At 44.3% G+C, this 16,077-nt stretch overlaps 1 protein-coding gene across 8 annotated transcripts in view; it reads left to right on the top strand.

Moving 5' to 3' along the window:
* Positions 1 to 16,077, top strand: part of ARHGEF3 (Rho guanine nucleotide exchange factor 3) — a 329,819-nt gene that overhangs the window by 275,132 nt on the left and 38,610 nt on the right. For all 8 annotated transcript variants that reach the window (XR_012380906.1, XM_025885066.2, XM_073901404.1 and 5 more), the window contains one exon: positions 10,897 to 11,004. Coding sequence is in view for 7 of the 8 variants with exons in the window: in XM_025885066.2 (XP_025740851.1) it covers positions 10,897 to 11,004 (108 nt within the window). In the remaining variant the exon portion in view is untranslated. The remainder of the gene's footprint in view (positions 1 to 10,896; positions 11,005 to 16,077) is intronic.

Genomic DNA, 16,077 nt, shown 5'->3' with positions numbered 1-16,077 from the left:
TAAAGATAATAAGTTGCTTGACGTCTGCCCTTAGAAACAAAATGGTTTGCCCTGAACATTAGCCCTCTGAGTCTGTAGTAAGATTAATTGCTTCTGCAGGGTATACTGGCTGAAATCCATCTCCCTCGCCCCACGCCCCTCCTTCCCTTCATTTTGCCATTTAGTTTATACGAACGTTAGGGAGCTATAGTGTTTTGCCAACATGTGTTTTAGACTTGAAGGAAACGGGGAGGCCTGGAGGAAATGAAGCCGGGATGACCACAGAAGTTGTCATAAAATGTGATTTTCTTTCGAGCCTCTTTTTTTATTTGCTTTTTATGGGAGGCTCTGTTTGGAGCAGGGACTAAGCAGGCTTTCAGAGGCTCATGCCAGCATTGTCTTAGCTCAGTCACATGTCCCCCTGATGCCTCCCCCTTTATCAAGGCTTCCCAAAAGCAGCCACCTCTCAGGCCGACTTTGGCCAGAGGCCGTAGGTGCTGACTGGCACAGGCCGAGAAGACTTGATGTTCAGGGAATAAATATCATCTCTCCAACCTTCACGTGTTCAGTTTTGTGGCCCCGAGAGCTGATGGTTTAATTTGTGGATTTGCGCAGACCATCTTGTGACATCTCTATCATCATCTGCTGTTTAGCATTTCCAGGAGAGGAGGCTAGAGAGATTGTTGGATTCTCAACATAGCAATCCAATATCCTGTCTACAGCTTGGCCATGAGACTGAACGAACTCAGAGTGGTCTGTGAATTTTATTTATCCAGGCTTTCCTTACTCTCCATTAGCAAGCAAAAGTACAAAAAAAATAAATAAATAAAAAACAAACAAAAACACCCACATGGCTTTTTTTTTTTTTTTTAAGAAATTGAGATGTTTTTCTTATAGCATCTGATATGGAGAGAGTTGAGCCATTTCATCAAAGAGGAGATCAAATCTCCCTTGGATGCATAGGGCAAGGCAACCAGACCCACAGCTGGAGAGAATAAGCACAGGGTGTGGCCTCCATCTTTGAGATTAGCCAAGACAAAGGTATCAGGGATCCCTCCAGGAGCTGTTCCTGGTGGTTTGTCCAAGTCCACAAAGTCTGTAGCCCTTTTGTTGAAACCACGGATAAGCATCTCTGAAGGAAAATTATAGTTCTGAGTTTGAAGACCTTTTGCTTACCTTGCGGGTTAAAAACCAATAATTCTGAAATGCATTTGGCCTAATCAATGAAGCCAGGTTTCCGTTGGAATTTGGGCCTCATTATTTGCCTTTCAACTTCTGGTAACAGATGATACCAGGTCAGTTAGCTCTGTGCCAGGGAAAAGGGAGCAGAAAAAAAAAAAACCGCTTAATGGAAATTTTAGAGTTAGAAACCATTATTTCATTATGGTCTTTTTCTCTTTACAAGAAAATAAGATGAAGAGTCACTTGCAGGCTCCAAAGAAGCTTTGTGTTCCTGTAGCCCCAGTCCCCTTGCTCAAACGGCTCTATGAAGGCCTCCTCATCGCTGCCTCTGTGTCCTGCATGCCCCTGTGGTCCCCTGTGTCCCTCTCCTTGCCCGCTCCAGCCAACACTGACTCTCTTGGGTACTTTGCCTGGATCAGCCTTCTGGTTCGCCCTGTTCAGCCAAGAGACACCCCCCCCTAGGGTGACAGATGGACACTTTAGTGAAACCAATTTTGCAAATGTTATATAAACACTCACACAGTTAGATTTAAAAGGATGCACATAGTCACAACATATCTCTTCCCATATATGTATTAATTACAAAGGGAATAGTAAATTTATAAGGAGAAATCCAGCAGATAACACCTGTATTAGTGTCCTAGGGTAGTTGTAACAAAGTACCACAGGCTGGGTGGCTTAGAACAAAAATTTATTTCTCACTGTTCTGGAGACCAGAAGTCTTAAATCAAGGTCTTGGCCTCAGAAACCGGCAGGGGAATCCTTCCTTGCCTCTTCCTAGCTTCTGGTATTTGTTGTCAATCCTTGGTGTTCTTTGGCTTAGACATATCACTCCAGTTGCTGCCTCTGTCATTATATTGCCTTCTCCCTTTGTGTCTTTAAATTTCCTTTCTATAAGGACATAGGTGATTGGATTTAGGACACACTCTAATTTAGTATGAACTAGCTTGATTATATCTGCAAAGATCCTATTTTCAAAAAAGGTCACTTTCACAGGTTTGGGGGTAGAACTTCAATGTATCTGTTTAGGGGTATATAGTTCAACCCATACCACCACCTTAACCAAATGGTAAGTGAGTAATAAGATAATGTTACCCTGATATGATGTACCAAAAAAGGACAAGTCACTTCTGTTGTATTCTTGCCAAAAATGCATAACCCTTTTTTTTTTAAGATTTATTTACTTTTAGAGAGAGAGAGTACCTGTGAGTAGGGGGAGGGGCAGAGGGAGAGGGAAACAGAGAATCCTCAGACTCCCCACTGAGTGAAGAGCCCAACACAGGGCTCTCGATCCCACTACCCCAAGATCATGACCTGAGTGGAAATCAAGAGTCGGATGCTTAACCAACTGAGCCACCCGGGGGCCCACAAAAATGCATAATCTTATTTTAATCACAAGAAAACCTCAGATCTAAATGGAGAGACATTCAGCAAAATAACTGACCAGTACTCTTCAAAAGTGTCAATGTCATGAAAGACAAACCAGGGAACTGTCACAGTTTGGAGGAAAGTACAGAGATATGACCGTGAAATGTGAAATTCTGGACTGGATCCTGAAACAGAAAAGGGACATTAGTGGGGAAACTGGTGAAATCCTAGTAAATCCTCTAACAGTTTAGTTAGTAATCTTGTAGCAATGTTAGTATCATAGTTTTTTTTTTTTTAGGCATTATAACCTTATTTTTTAAAATTTTTATTGTTATGTTAATCATCATACATTACATCATTAGTTTTTGATATAGTGTTCCATGATTCATTGTTTGTGCATAACACCCAGTGCTCCACGCAGAACGTGCCCTCTTTAATACCCATCACCAGGCTAACCCACCGCCCTACCCCCCCCCAGAACCCTCAGTTTGTTTTTAGTATCATAGTTTTGATAAACGTACCATAGTTATGTAAGATGTTAACATTGGGGAAGGGGGGTACAGAGCGCATGGGAACATTCTGTACTGTTCTTGCAACTCTTCTATAAATCTAAAATTATTTCAAGATCAGTTTCTTTAAAAAAGAGAATGCACACATTGAGTGATTATGTAAATTCACCTGTTCTTAGTGGGAAAGGTGAAGGGGAGGAGAAATGATCTAGTAAAATCATACCAGTTTGTGAGTTCGATTTTAGGCTCTGTTCACGGAAAGCTTGCTTTTCACAAGGCAGTGTGCTGTGTACTCATTATTGTTGTCTCTTGGGCGGAATAGTGTAGCTGAGGTGTGTGGTCCAGGATAGGATCCCCATCTTGCCTCTGCCACCTGAGATAGGTGACCTGTGTAACTACTTACACTCATTGAGCCTCAGCTTACTCATCTGTAAAATGAGAATAGTGATCTTAGCTCTCTCGTTGGATATTCTGAAGTTGCCACAAGTAAATACATATAATGCGGTCAACCCAGTGCCTGACACAGATTATAAACTCTTACAGGATTAAGTGATAGCTCTTAGCCACAATCCCCACTACTGCATTATGGGAGGATTCTTTCCTCGTTTTTCAGTTGAAGAGACTGTGGGTAAGTAACTTGCTTGAGATCACCCAGCTAGAATGTATGAGAGCTAGACCCAGATAGATAGATAGATAGATTTTTTAAAAGATTTTATTTATTAGAGAGAGAGAAAACAAGCCGGGGGAGGGGCAGAGGCAGATGGAGAAGCAGGCTTCCTGCTGAGCAAGGAGCCTGATGCAGGGCTCTATCCCAGGACTCTGGGATCATGACCTGGGCCGAAGGCAGCCGCTTAACTGACTGAGCCACCCAGGCGCCACACAGATAGATTTTTTTTAATGAGGCTCATTTTTAATCATTTAGTTAGAAAAACATTAGCTAGGAAGGAGAACCTGCAGGAATATGTTGTCTCTGAGGGATAAGTTACAAAGCAGGCTGTCAGGTCCCCCAGAGGGGAGGATGGGAGCCACTTGAAGTAAAGGTATGGCTTGGAGGAGGCACAGGCAAGAGTAAAAAAAAAAAAAAACTGACCAGCAAGTCAGTGAAAAACCCAAAAAGGGTGGGAAGGCCTTGGCAATAGGAGGCATCAACAGAAGTGAGAACACCATAATATTTGTGGTGACCTAGAAGTTTTGAAGGGTAAGAAGCTTGGGCATAAACCATAAGACCCCGTGAACCAGCCTTTGGGCCTAAGGATGCAGGTGGTAATGTCAAGTCAAGACAGTCATGGGGTCACACACTTTACATTTATGTACCTGGAGAGAGGCAGAGTGGGAGTGAGGATGGGAGGTCTTTGCCTTCTTAGTAGAAGATGGTGCTGTTGTAGGAATGGAGAGAAAAACATGAATTTGGGGAGGCAGAATCGGGGAAAGGGAAGCACTCTCATAAAATAAATACAACAGAACAGAAGTGTCCCCTCCCCGGGCAGTCTGACCTTGAATGGCTCCTATTCTCTCTCTATGTTTCTACGTCAGAGTGTAACTCCACCAGATTGTTTTATATCATGGAGTCCCATGATTGGCAGCCTGTTGATGGTTTCTTGATGAGAACAAATAAAAAACCAGCAAATAGAATAGAGCAGGGGCACCTGGGTGGCTCAGTCAATTAAGTGTCTGCCTTAAGCTCAGGTCATGATCCCGGGGTCCTCGGATTGAGTCTCACATCGGGCTCCTTGCTCAGTGGGGAGCCTGCTTCTCCTGCCTGCCACTCCCCCTGCTTGTGCTCTCTCTCTGTCTCTCTCTCTCTCTCTCTGACAAATAAATAAATAAAATCTTTTTAAAAAATAGAATAGAGCAGACTTCAGGGAGTCTGGCGGCTGGGGTCGGCGACTCTCCATGGGGTTGCTCATTTTTAAGTTTGAACGTTTCAAAGTAGCTCTCCCAGCTTTTGATTTCCCAGCCACACAGACCCTTCCCTCTTCTGGCCTATGTTAGTTGAAAGTTACTGAAATTCACTAGTGGGATTTTTTTCTTTCATTTTATCAGGTTTCTTCTAATTGTGTTCAGTTCTAGATGATGTCTGTCATCTGTCTCTTTCAGTATCCTTTCTCACCAGACCCTCACTAACAGCTGAAGTACAAATCTTTGATGGCATCTGTCTGCTCACTGATACATTTGCAAAATGGTTCTCTGTCCATTAAAATAAACCTTGTATTATCTAGTGTCTGACTGTATGCCACAGGCAGGACTGTATACAGAGATCCCTTTGCCCGCCCCCAACTTTGATAGTTATCAACCTGTGGTCAGCCTTCGTTCCTACACATCCTGGCTCCCTCTTCCTGTATTACTATGAAGCAGATCCCAGGCATCCTATCATTTTGTTTGTCCCTTATTTGTGTACATTAATGGTCAGGGAAAGATGGGTCGTGCTTGGGCTGAATTATTTGGAAAGTTAAGAAAATAAAATGTAGTAGGATAGGGCTTACTCACATAAAGATAAGTCAGATATCTCCCCTGCTTACCAGGGGAGGACCCTGAATACCCAGCTCCAGAAAGAATCAACAAATCAAGCCTACGCCATCTCCAGAGCTTGAAGACTGTCTAAGTGTGCTTTGGGAGGGTGCCGTACCTGGGAGTCTTTGGGTATGTCGCAGCAGAAAGGCTGAGGCTGAGGACAGCTGATGCAGGAAATGATCCCTATAAAGCCAGCAAGTAGTATAGAGCAGTGGTCTGCAAACTATGGCCCATGGGCCAAATATAGCCCACTTCCTCTGGTCTTCAAGCGAAGAATCGTTTCTGTTTTTAATGGTTGAAAAAAGCAAAACAGTAATATTTTGTGACATGTAAAAACTCTGTGGAATTCAGATTTTAGTGTATAATGGAACATAATCACATTCATTTATTTACATACTGTTTAAGGCTGATGGCAGAGATGAATAGTCATGACAGAGGCTAGATGCCCACAAAGCCCAAAACATTTACTATCTGGCCCCTTACACAAAGCTGTAAGGCAGGGGCTCTGGAGCCAGCCTGCCTAGGTTTAAATCCTGGCCACCTCTTTTGAGTGACTTTAAGCACATAGCTCATCCTCTGCCTCAGTATCTCTATCTCTATCTTTAAAATATGGATCGTCATGGTATCTACCTTGCAGGGATATTAGGAGGAATAAATTAGTAGATATCTGTAAAGCATTGAGAGAAGTCCCTGCACGATATATGAGCTTATTATTATTATTATTACTATTATTTCATAATATGAGAGCTTCTCAACCACTCTGAGATTGTAACTTCTGTTCAACATGAGGATGGTGAAAGCCTCCTAGAGGGCTACTAGGTATTCCTAGCACACCTCCTCCTTCCACAGAGATGGAGCCCTGCCTAAGGCTTCCCTGGTGTCCTCAAACATTTGAAAGACTTTTCTGACTCCATCAACTCATGGGCAGAAGCTTCTGCTAGCACAGTTGATTCTCACCTCTCCCTTGCTCCTGGCCAGGTGTATAACAGCCAAGAGCAGTGTTGCCCTGCAGTAGAGTGGTCAGTCCTGCACTGATGAAGGCATTTCCGGTCCCTCTTGGGCTGGGTTTGTGGCTGAGTGAAGGTAGTCTCATGGCACCTACAAACACAATGAGGAAGACCCTCCTGTTGCTCCCCAACACCACTCTAGCTGCAAAAATGAAGTGCAAGGAGAATGAGTGATGGTTTCCTATATGCCACGTCTATTAGAATGGAATCATTTTTGAAGGTATAAATAGTTGTGCTAGATTATATTGATATGATAGGCACTTGACCTTACATGCATGTAACCTGTTTTGGTTTTTCACCTGTTGGGAGGTAAGAAGGAGGAGAGGGAAAGAAAACCATTGTCTCCCCTAGCGAAGGAGTAGGAAAATCTACTTAATAAAATCTCACCTTAGGGGTGCCTGGGTGGCTCTCTCTCTGACAAATAAATAAATAAAATCTTTTTTAAAAATAGAATAGAGCAAACTTCAGGGAGTCTGGCAGTTAAATGTCTGCCTTTGGCTTGGGTCATGATCCTGGGGCCCTGGGATTGAGCCCTGCGTCGGGCTCCCTGATCAGCGGGGAGTCTGCTTCTCCCTCTCTCTCTCAAATGAATAAATAAAATCTTTAAAAAAAACAAAAATAAAATCTCACATTAAAAATAAAATGGCACAGGGTGCTTTATTCCCCTTTGTAATTCAAGTCTAAAAGATGTTTTAAATTGCCGTGCCAATACATTTATGAAAATATGTGACCTCCATGCGTCTTCATTGTCTTCTTCCCATCCTGCCCCTCTCCCTTCTTTTTTTCCCTTCCCTTGTCCTCTGAAAAGATAACAAGAAAACATTTGATAAAAGTCAGTATTCATTCATTATAAAAATTCACAGCAAACATCATAGAGTGGAACTTTTTCTACTTGATAAAGGGCATCTCTTCCATGCTCTCAGCAAACACACTTCATAATGATGAACATAATAATCACTTTAGAATCAAGAATTATAGTATACCCACTCTCTCAGCCTGTAATCAATAATATATAGGTGGCCCTAGCTAGTGCAATAAGACAAGAAAAACCAAAAACCTATAAGGCCTAGAAAAGACTAAACAAAATTTTGTTATACAGACAATACTGCCTACACACAATACTCAATGCCTTTGTCTTTTTTCTGCTTTTAAACCTTTTTAGTGAGATGCCCTCCTGCCCTTCTTAAAATTGCATGGTGGGGGTGGTGTCTGCACTTGAAACAGGATATCTTGTGTCTGGGTTTAGCATTGATTTTGCCCAGCTTAGTCTGGCAGCCGAGTTGTTGGACTAGGAAGCTTCTGCAGGTTGTATTCTGTCATCTCTCTGTAAAGCCCAAAAGCATCCTTGGAATTGCATTTGCTAGTTTTCAGTAGAGCTATTTAACTAGAATATGGAAACATTTTCCCCGAGGGTTCTTTTTAGATAGCAGTAAAATGTAGCTGGAGACATACTGAGTAAATGGAAAAGAAAAATCAAATTAGGCCAAGAATTTTTTTAATCTCCTAGTCTCACTGAAACCCTCAAGGAGAACACCATAATTCATACTTTGCTCATGTGGGTCAGGCATAAAGCCTCCTCCATAGATCCAATAACCTATAAATGTTCTGGTTTTAAAATTGCACCTGCCTGCTTTGCTGGATCACAGCACTAAATCATGCAGCAGTGGTTTCTGGTTCAGTTGTTCATTACTTGGGAATGTCAGATTGCCAGAGAGCAGCCTGATGTTTACTTCCAAATAGGCAATGCCCTAGGAAAGAGTTTTAATTACATTCTCATGTAGTGCCGCTGCACACAACGTGCAGAGGGGCTGGCATCTGCATTGTGCATATATCTTGTAGCTGTGTAAACACCCGTGGGCTGGGTCATACAGCAAAGTCAACAGAACCTTAGAAAAGATGACACAGCAAGTGGAACAGAACTGAATCTTCCCCATCCTGCCAAGCGTGCGCTGCTCCCTGCCCCTTTTTAAAGCAAGAGAACCCAACTGGCATTTGCCTTTCAGCCTCCCCATTCTGATACAGTATCTGTGATCCAGCACCTTTAGCCATTAAAAAAAATGGAGATCTGGGAGTCTCCGGGCTCTGAGGTGTTTGCAGGATCATCTGAGACCAAGTCCTGCTGCCCCATGAACGCCCCCCCCCCCACCATTTGCTGCAATGCAATTTGGACCACCAAAGCTGGTGATATCACAACTCTGGCATTTCCAGCCCAAAGCAGGAGCTATTTGGAGAAATTCAGAGGCTGCTCAAGAGGGTGTGTGTTTGTGTGTGTGTGTGTGTGTGTGTATTTAGTATGCTGGTGATGCAGCTCTGACGTAAAAAATATTTTAAAAATCCTCCTCCGGGCACAGATGCTCAGGAGCCAGGCACTGGACAGGAAGCACCCTGAAGGACATTGTCACCTAGAAGCAGAAGGGCTATTGGATCTTCCTCTTCAGCACGTCAATAATAGTAATGTGATGTCTCTCATATTGAGAGATTCATCCCTTGCATTTTGGAACTGAGCCTCCCCAGTGTTCGGAGAGTTTCCTACTGTCTGTTCCGCTCAGCATGCCAAGAAGCTGGAGAGGTCCCCGGCAGCCCAGATTCATTCTCTGTCTTGGAAAAGTATTTCACTGCTTCGAGAAATCATGAAGTCAATCCTGGCAACATTATGGAATTGTTTTGCACTTTTTTTTCTTTAGTCTTTTAATGTTTCTCTTTAAATGCCAGGAAGATCGGGTCTATTTCCAAGAGGGCTTCTGACATCTGAGATTGGCAAGGGCACAAAATGACACGAGAGTTTCTCGACAGAATTCCAAATTCAGGCAAGATTTTTCCAAGCACCTACTATGTTCAAAACACCTTGCAGGGATGTCCTGGAGAATCTGAAGTTCTGCCTTACCCCTCAAAACTTTGAAAGCAATGGCTGAAAAAGAAAGATGAGCATCTTGAGGCTTCCTCTGGAAATGGTTGAGGTTCACCACAGCAATTGGCAAGTTTGGCTTTTTCCATCAAAATTTGGTGTCTTCATGTGCTGTCCAGCATCTACGGCAGGTCAGATGGAACTTAGGAAGGCAAGGGTAACTGTTCTCTTTGTCTTTGTAAAATGTTTTGTCTGTCATGTCCCTCTTTCCTGCAGCCTGTTGTTTTTATGTAATTCTCCTCTGCAAAGACATTGGAATGGTCACACCCATCAGCTTGGTTTGGGGTAACTTGCAGATTTGCAAATGTTTTATGTGGAGGTGATTTTCAAAACTTGTGGCTATATGAATTATAAAAACAGATGCGCACGGTAGGAATTTCTCTCTACATTTTCTCTTACTGGTTGTTATTTATAAGTATTCATAGGTGCATTTCAAATATACTGTAGAAACAAAGATGCTTTGTAAGAGCCCAGCAATAGAAGAACTTCCTTTAAAATAAATTTTTTTTAATTTAATGAACTGATAAACATTCCTTGTGCTTAAGAAAAGCCCCATTGCATAAAAGAAATTTGGGGAGTGGCTTCAGGCAAGGTGGAGAAAGGGTTTTTAAAAAGATGAAAACAGGGGCGCCTGGGTGGCTCGGTCGTTAAGCATCTGCCTTTGGCTGGGGTCATGATCCCAGGGTCCTGGGATCGAGCCCCGCGTTGGGCTCCCTGCTCCGCAGGAAGCCTGCTTCTCCCTCTCCCACTCCCCCTGCTTGTGTTCCCTCTCTCGCTGCGTCTCTCTCTGTCAAATAAATAAATAAAATCTTTAAAAATAAATAAATAAAAAGATGAAACCAGAAGCATCAAAACACAACTGCCTGGCAAGGTCATTGGATGGGAAATCTGAGGCAGCTTTTCTCTGCAGGAGGCATTGGGGAGAATGATTTTTTTTTTAAGATTTTACTTATTTATTTGACAGAGATTGAGCACAAGGGGTGGGGAAGGGAAAGAGGCAGAGGAAGAGGGACAGGCAGACTCCCTGCTGAGCAGGGAACCTGATGTGGGGCTCTATCCCAGGACCTGGGATCATGACCTGAGCCGAAGGCGGACGCCTAACGACTGAGCCACCCAGGCGCCCCAGGGAGAATGATTCTAAGTGGAAGCTTCTGAATTAAAAGCTAGCAGATATTGGGGGTGAAGTGTAGGGAGCAGACCCTACCCATTTGCTGTCTGCCCAGAGGCTGCTTCTGTTGATGTCCCCTGCCATTTCCCCTTCCCTGGCTCCTGAGCCAAGTCATCTCCACACAGCTGGAGTGAGACGGGGCACAGTTTATATTCCATAGATTGGTAGGAGTAGCTCGTGGAGTGGGACTGGACTGTAGGGTGGAGTTATGTTGTCCGTAATTAACCTTGACATTTTCCTTCCTTTTTTTTTTTTTTAACCCTCTAGGAGCCTAGTAATAAACGTGTCAAACCCCTTTCCAGAGTCACATCACTAGCAAACCTCATCCCACCCGTGAAGGCCACACCATTAAAGCGCTTCAGCCAAACCCTGCAGGTAAGGAGGACACTGTGGGTTTGTGTTTGCAGCAAACCATGTTGTGTGGGAGGGGTCATTGCTGCTCTCCCCAGAACCTCCCCTGAGATCTGAACCAATGCTTATTTCAGCAGAAGAGAGCAAACAAGGGAACTGAAAGGAAGAAAGATGTGCTTTCCAGTTGTAAACTGGGGTCAGATGGAGTCCTTTGAGGGCCGACTTGAGGAGTCATCTCTGCTGGATCTTTCCTCAGAGTCCTATACCCCATCCATATGCACACTCACAGGATTGGTCCTAAAGTATCTATGGGCTTCCTAAGAAAACCAGCAGGTGACATGAGCTGGAAGGTAGGAGAGTCTAGTGCTTAGACCAGGGTCAGCAGATGACAGCATGAGGAGAAAAATTCAGCCTGCCCCCTGTTTTCTTATGGTGCACAAGCTGAGAATGGTTTTTCCTTTTAAAATGACTGGGGCAAAAGTCAAAAGAGGAACAATATTTCATGACACTTGAAAATTATATGACACTCAAATTTCAGTGTCCATTCAGTAAAGATTTGTTGGAAAACAGGCATGCCTCAATATTTATGTACCGCTTGTGGTTGCTTTTCCGTTCCAGTGGCACAGTCAAGGACAGAGACCATATTACACACAAGGCCCAAATATTTACTATCTGGCCCCTTTACAGACAATGTTTCCTGACTCCTGGCTTAGAGGAAAGGCCTTGTAGTGGAAGTACTTCAGTTCTGATCTTGGCTCTGTCCCCCAGAGACTTTGTTACCTTGGGCAGGTGACTTAATGTCTCTAGGTCTTGCTTTTATTCCTAATGGGTAAATTGGGGGTAATGCCACAGCTTCTTTAGAATAGAATCATTGTAAAGATTTATAAGATAGTGCATTTAAAGTCCTTAGTATTGGGACGACTGGGTGGCTCAGTCACTTAAGCGTCTGCCTTCGGCTTAGGTCGTGATCCCAGGGTCCTGGGATCGAGTCCTGCATCAGGCTCCCTGCTCAGTAGGAGCCTGCTTCTCCCTCTCCTGCTCCCCTTGCTTGTGCTTGCACACTCTCTCTCTGTCAAATAAATAAATTAAATCTTTAAAAAAAGTAGTCTTTGAAAAGAAATAAAGTCCTTAGTGTTTATAAGATAGTGCATTTAAAGGGCTATATTGCCAACAAAACTATACCAAGCCCTTTGTTAGCAATCACTAATTTACTAATTAGTTGGCTAAATAGTAGATACTAGCTACTATAATAATTCTTTGGTAAACAAGTGGCTAGAGTTGTTCTAAAATTCCCAATAAAGTTTATCTTTTTTATTTTATTATGTTAATCACCATACATTACATCATTAGTTTTTGACATAATGTTCCATGATTCATTGTTTGCGTATAACACCCAGTGCTCCATGCAGTACGTGCCCTCTTTAATACCCATCACCAGGCTAATCCATCCCTGCACCCTCTCCCCTCTAGAACCCTCAGTTTGTTTCTCAGAGTCCATAGTCTCTCATGGTTTAAGGTGAATATTGAGATTTGTCCAAGGCCTTGGACCAAATTTCATAATCATAAAAATCCTCTTGCAGATTGAAGCCAACAAAAGCCATGCCATGAAAAGGCTTACCTTGTTTAGCTGAGAAGTGGTCTTGAGTCTGCCATTCCTTACTTGTCCTGAACACTTTTGCTTAGCAGTATCTTTATCTTGGCTTTCTGAGTTATTAAGAAGACTGTGGACCAGAACCCAAGGCATGTCCTATGCTATGAAAATCTATGATTTGAGGACTATTTTAGGTCTCCCTCACCCCCTCCTGCCATTGCTTCTGCACCATTCAGCCAACATGCCATGATTCTGCACAGCCCAGGCTGTGCTTTACATTTCCCTATGGATGCTCTCCTTCTTCGGTGCTTATTCCCTGCCCTGTCCATTCCTCTGTTAGCTCTCCTCAGTTTCTCCTGAACGAATACCTCATCACCTAATTAGCTATAGGTTTGGCTCTGTTTCTCTCAGTGCTTGGGCCTGTGGGCCCTTGCTTATCCCCTGATCCCCTTTGTGGGAGAATGGAGAAGAAAAAGAAATAAGGTCATCTGGGGGAGCCAGATGAAGGGCTTTGAAGCTAGTGAAGAAAAATGTGTTTACCTTCTCTCCCCCATGACCAGTCCCTCAGCCCTCTGGCCAAGTTCATCACAGGCTTTCCCTGGAAGATTCATCACTGCCCTAGTCCTGCACATCTGGTCTTTTGCTGAGTTCTGCTTTTTGAAAATTCTTTAGCCTGTCTACTGCCATTTCACCCTTTCCTTTCCATCCCAGTGGCTGGGGCTCAAGGTCACTCTATAGTTATTTCCGTCCTTGACTATGAGACCTCTGTGCTGCCAGCCATGTCTTCCCATTGGCTCACCTAGGACAGTCGGACCTCTTCCCTGGGAAGGCCCTCACTCATTCTGTAAGCCTTGGGTGGGCCCTCATCACACACGAGGCTCTACATCCTGCCCTCATGTTGCTTACATTTTGCACAGAGTTGCCTTCTGGTGATTCATGGCCACATTTGGCCCTCAAATTGTGTTTTGTTTGGCTGTGAGGGGTTTTGAGCTAACATATGAAAATCCAAACAATCCGTATAAGAATTTGGAATTCCACGGGCACCTGGGTGGCTCGATCAGTTGAGCATCTGACTCTTAATTTCAGGCCAGGTCATGATCTCAGGGTCGTGGGATCAAGCCCCGCCTTGGGCTCTGTGTTGGGCTTGGAGCTTGCTTGGGATGCTCTCTCTCTTCCACTCCCTCTGCCTCTCCCCTTGCTTGTACACACTCTCTAAATTAATTAATTAAATCTTTTTTTAAAAGATTTTATTTATTTATTTGACAGAGAGAGACACAGCGAGAGAGGGAACACAAGCAGGGGGAGTGGGAGAGGCAGAAGCAGGCTTCCCGCTGAGCAGGGCGCCCGATGCGGGGCTCGATCCCAGGACCCTGGGATCATGACCTGAGCCGAAGGCAGAGGCTTAACAGCTGAGCCACTCAGGCGCCCCTAATTAATTAAATCTTTTAAAAAAGAATTTAAGTTCTGGCTTCTTTTAAAGAATTGAAAAGCACGGCAGTGCTGGGCCCATGTTGCTACATGGTAATAATGAACTGGATCTGGGTAGCCCGCCAGTTGTCACCTACAAATGTCCCCACCTCTCCCAATTGTCCTTCCAATACCTGACCCTTTGACTCACTGTCATCACCTTGCCTGGCCTGTAGACTCCATGTTTATGCTCCTAGGTCTCGGGACAGCTTGCTCTCTGCCTCCCGCGACAGCCCAGACCTGACTGTGTGTTGCTATAAGATCCTCCATTGTTGTACCCTCAAAACCTTTCCTTTGGTTTCCCAGGCAGCCTTGATCCCTCCTCTCCCGTCTCTGCCCTACAGATACTACACTAGGAAGCCTTCAGGAAATATCTGGTCATCTTGAAAATTTGCACTGACCTAGAGAACTAGGACAGAAAGAAATCAAGCCATGTCTGAAATCCAACAGACTGAGGCCAGACAAGGATGAGAAAGCCAGACCCAAGGGAGGGATCTGACATGTGCAAATTGGTTTCTAAAACCTCAAAGATATTTTTTTTTTGGCAAAATAATTTTTTATTTTACTTTTTTCAAATATAATGATAAATAGCTAACTCCAGGCTCCATTTATAGGACAGAAACAAGCCAGCAGAAGCAGAATGGTAATTCATAACGGCTGTGTACGTGGACACGGAGAGAACATGAGCACTGTGCTTATGTTGTGAGTGTGTCCTTGGTGGGGGGCGGTCAGTGAATGGAACTATGCCCCTGTGTGCAGTTAGACAGCCGTGTTTGCAGGATGATCTGCAAAGCAGAGAGAATGCTCTCTTGCCCCACAAATATCTCCCTCTTGGTCACCTTGATGCATGCAGTGCATGTTTTGCAGAATTATTTCCAGCCTGCATCTCAGTAACTGCCCCATGACTTTATTGCTTCCCTCTTTAGCTAGAAGGGGATAGGGTGCTAATGTGATCTGAGGAGCAGGAAGGAGGGGAAGCAGGAGGCCCCAAAGGGATACTCCGTGGCCTGTCTTCACATTCTCTTCCGTTTTGTGCTCAGTGGTCTTCGTGCCTGTTCTAAAAGGGGAGGAACAAAAAACAAGGAGAGTGGGGTAGAGGCTGCCCCAAACCTCTCAGCATTCATTCTTCACTCATAGGTGTTTATTATATATGCCTCTTCTACTTCCAAAAACAACTTGAGGCTGCAATCGAGCAGCTTGGTTCTCTGTCACAGTATCCCTTGTCCCTGGTGCTGGCCTCATAGAGACATATATATCCCTTTCAGTGTCCAGTTATGTCTGAGGTTGGGTTCCTTTTATTATAGAAGAGATGACTTAGGTCCAAACACCCAACCACAATACTTTAATCAATAATGGAGCACTTGGCAGTCCTTCCTCTGGCTCCTCAGGAGACCCCAGGTTAGCTCAGAAGGATATCAGGACAGCTCGTGGCTAGCAGCTTTTCCAAAAAGGTTAAAACCCCAGCCACAAATGGGAGTGGTCCTTGCAGCAACAGTTCAACCAGACACTGCAGAACTTGTTCTCTCTTGCCTCTCCTGTGCCCCATATAGACTGGGGGCTCGGGCCCCAGCACAAAGACAGCATTTGTGGAAGTTGGAGAGGGACAGCCTCTGCCTGGCCTTCTGTCTCTGTCTGACCGGGAAGTGAGTGCTACTGATAGACTGGAGCACAGATGTCTGCATCCCTGTGGGCCTAAAAATCTCCTCAGTGGCCTACCGGAGAGAAAAACGTGGTCCGGCTCTGAAAGGGGCCTGCATGCACCCCTCCTGTGCAGTGAGGACAGTGAGCTCGCCGTGGGCGAGTTGCTGAGCCCTGCCTCTCCCCACCCCCGGCCCTGCACAGCTGGTAGACGCATTTGAGCTGGGGCCAGTGCTGGGGCCCATGTGTGCTACGGAATACTGTGTTCACAGCACTGTAGTTGAGGCCTGCATTCTCTCTGAACATGAGCTTCATTTCTTTTCCATTATAAAAGTATAGGTTCAGTATGGAAAAATACAAAAAAAGGAGAAAGAGAAAAGATTCCACTGCAAAACAACCTG

The sequence above is a fragment of the Callorhinus ursinus genome, unplaced genomic scaffold (assembly GCF_003265705.2).
Source record: "Callorhinus ursinus isolate GAN/ISIS: 27379988/994484 unplaced genomic scaffold, GSC_fseal_2.0 scaffold15, whole genome shotgun sequence".
Taxonomy (NCBI): domain Eukaryota; kingdom Metazoa; phylum Chordata; class Mammalia; order Carnivora; family Otariidae; genus Callorhinus; species Callorhinus ursinus.
Note: the sequence above shows the minus strand (reverse complement) of the source record. Positions and strands in the feature narration are given on the sequence as shown.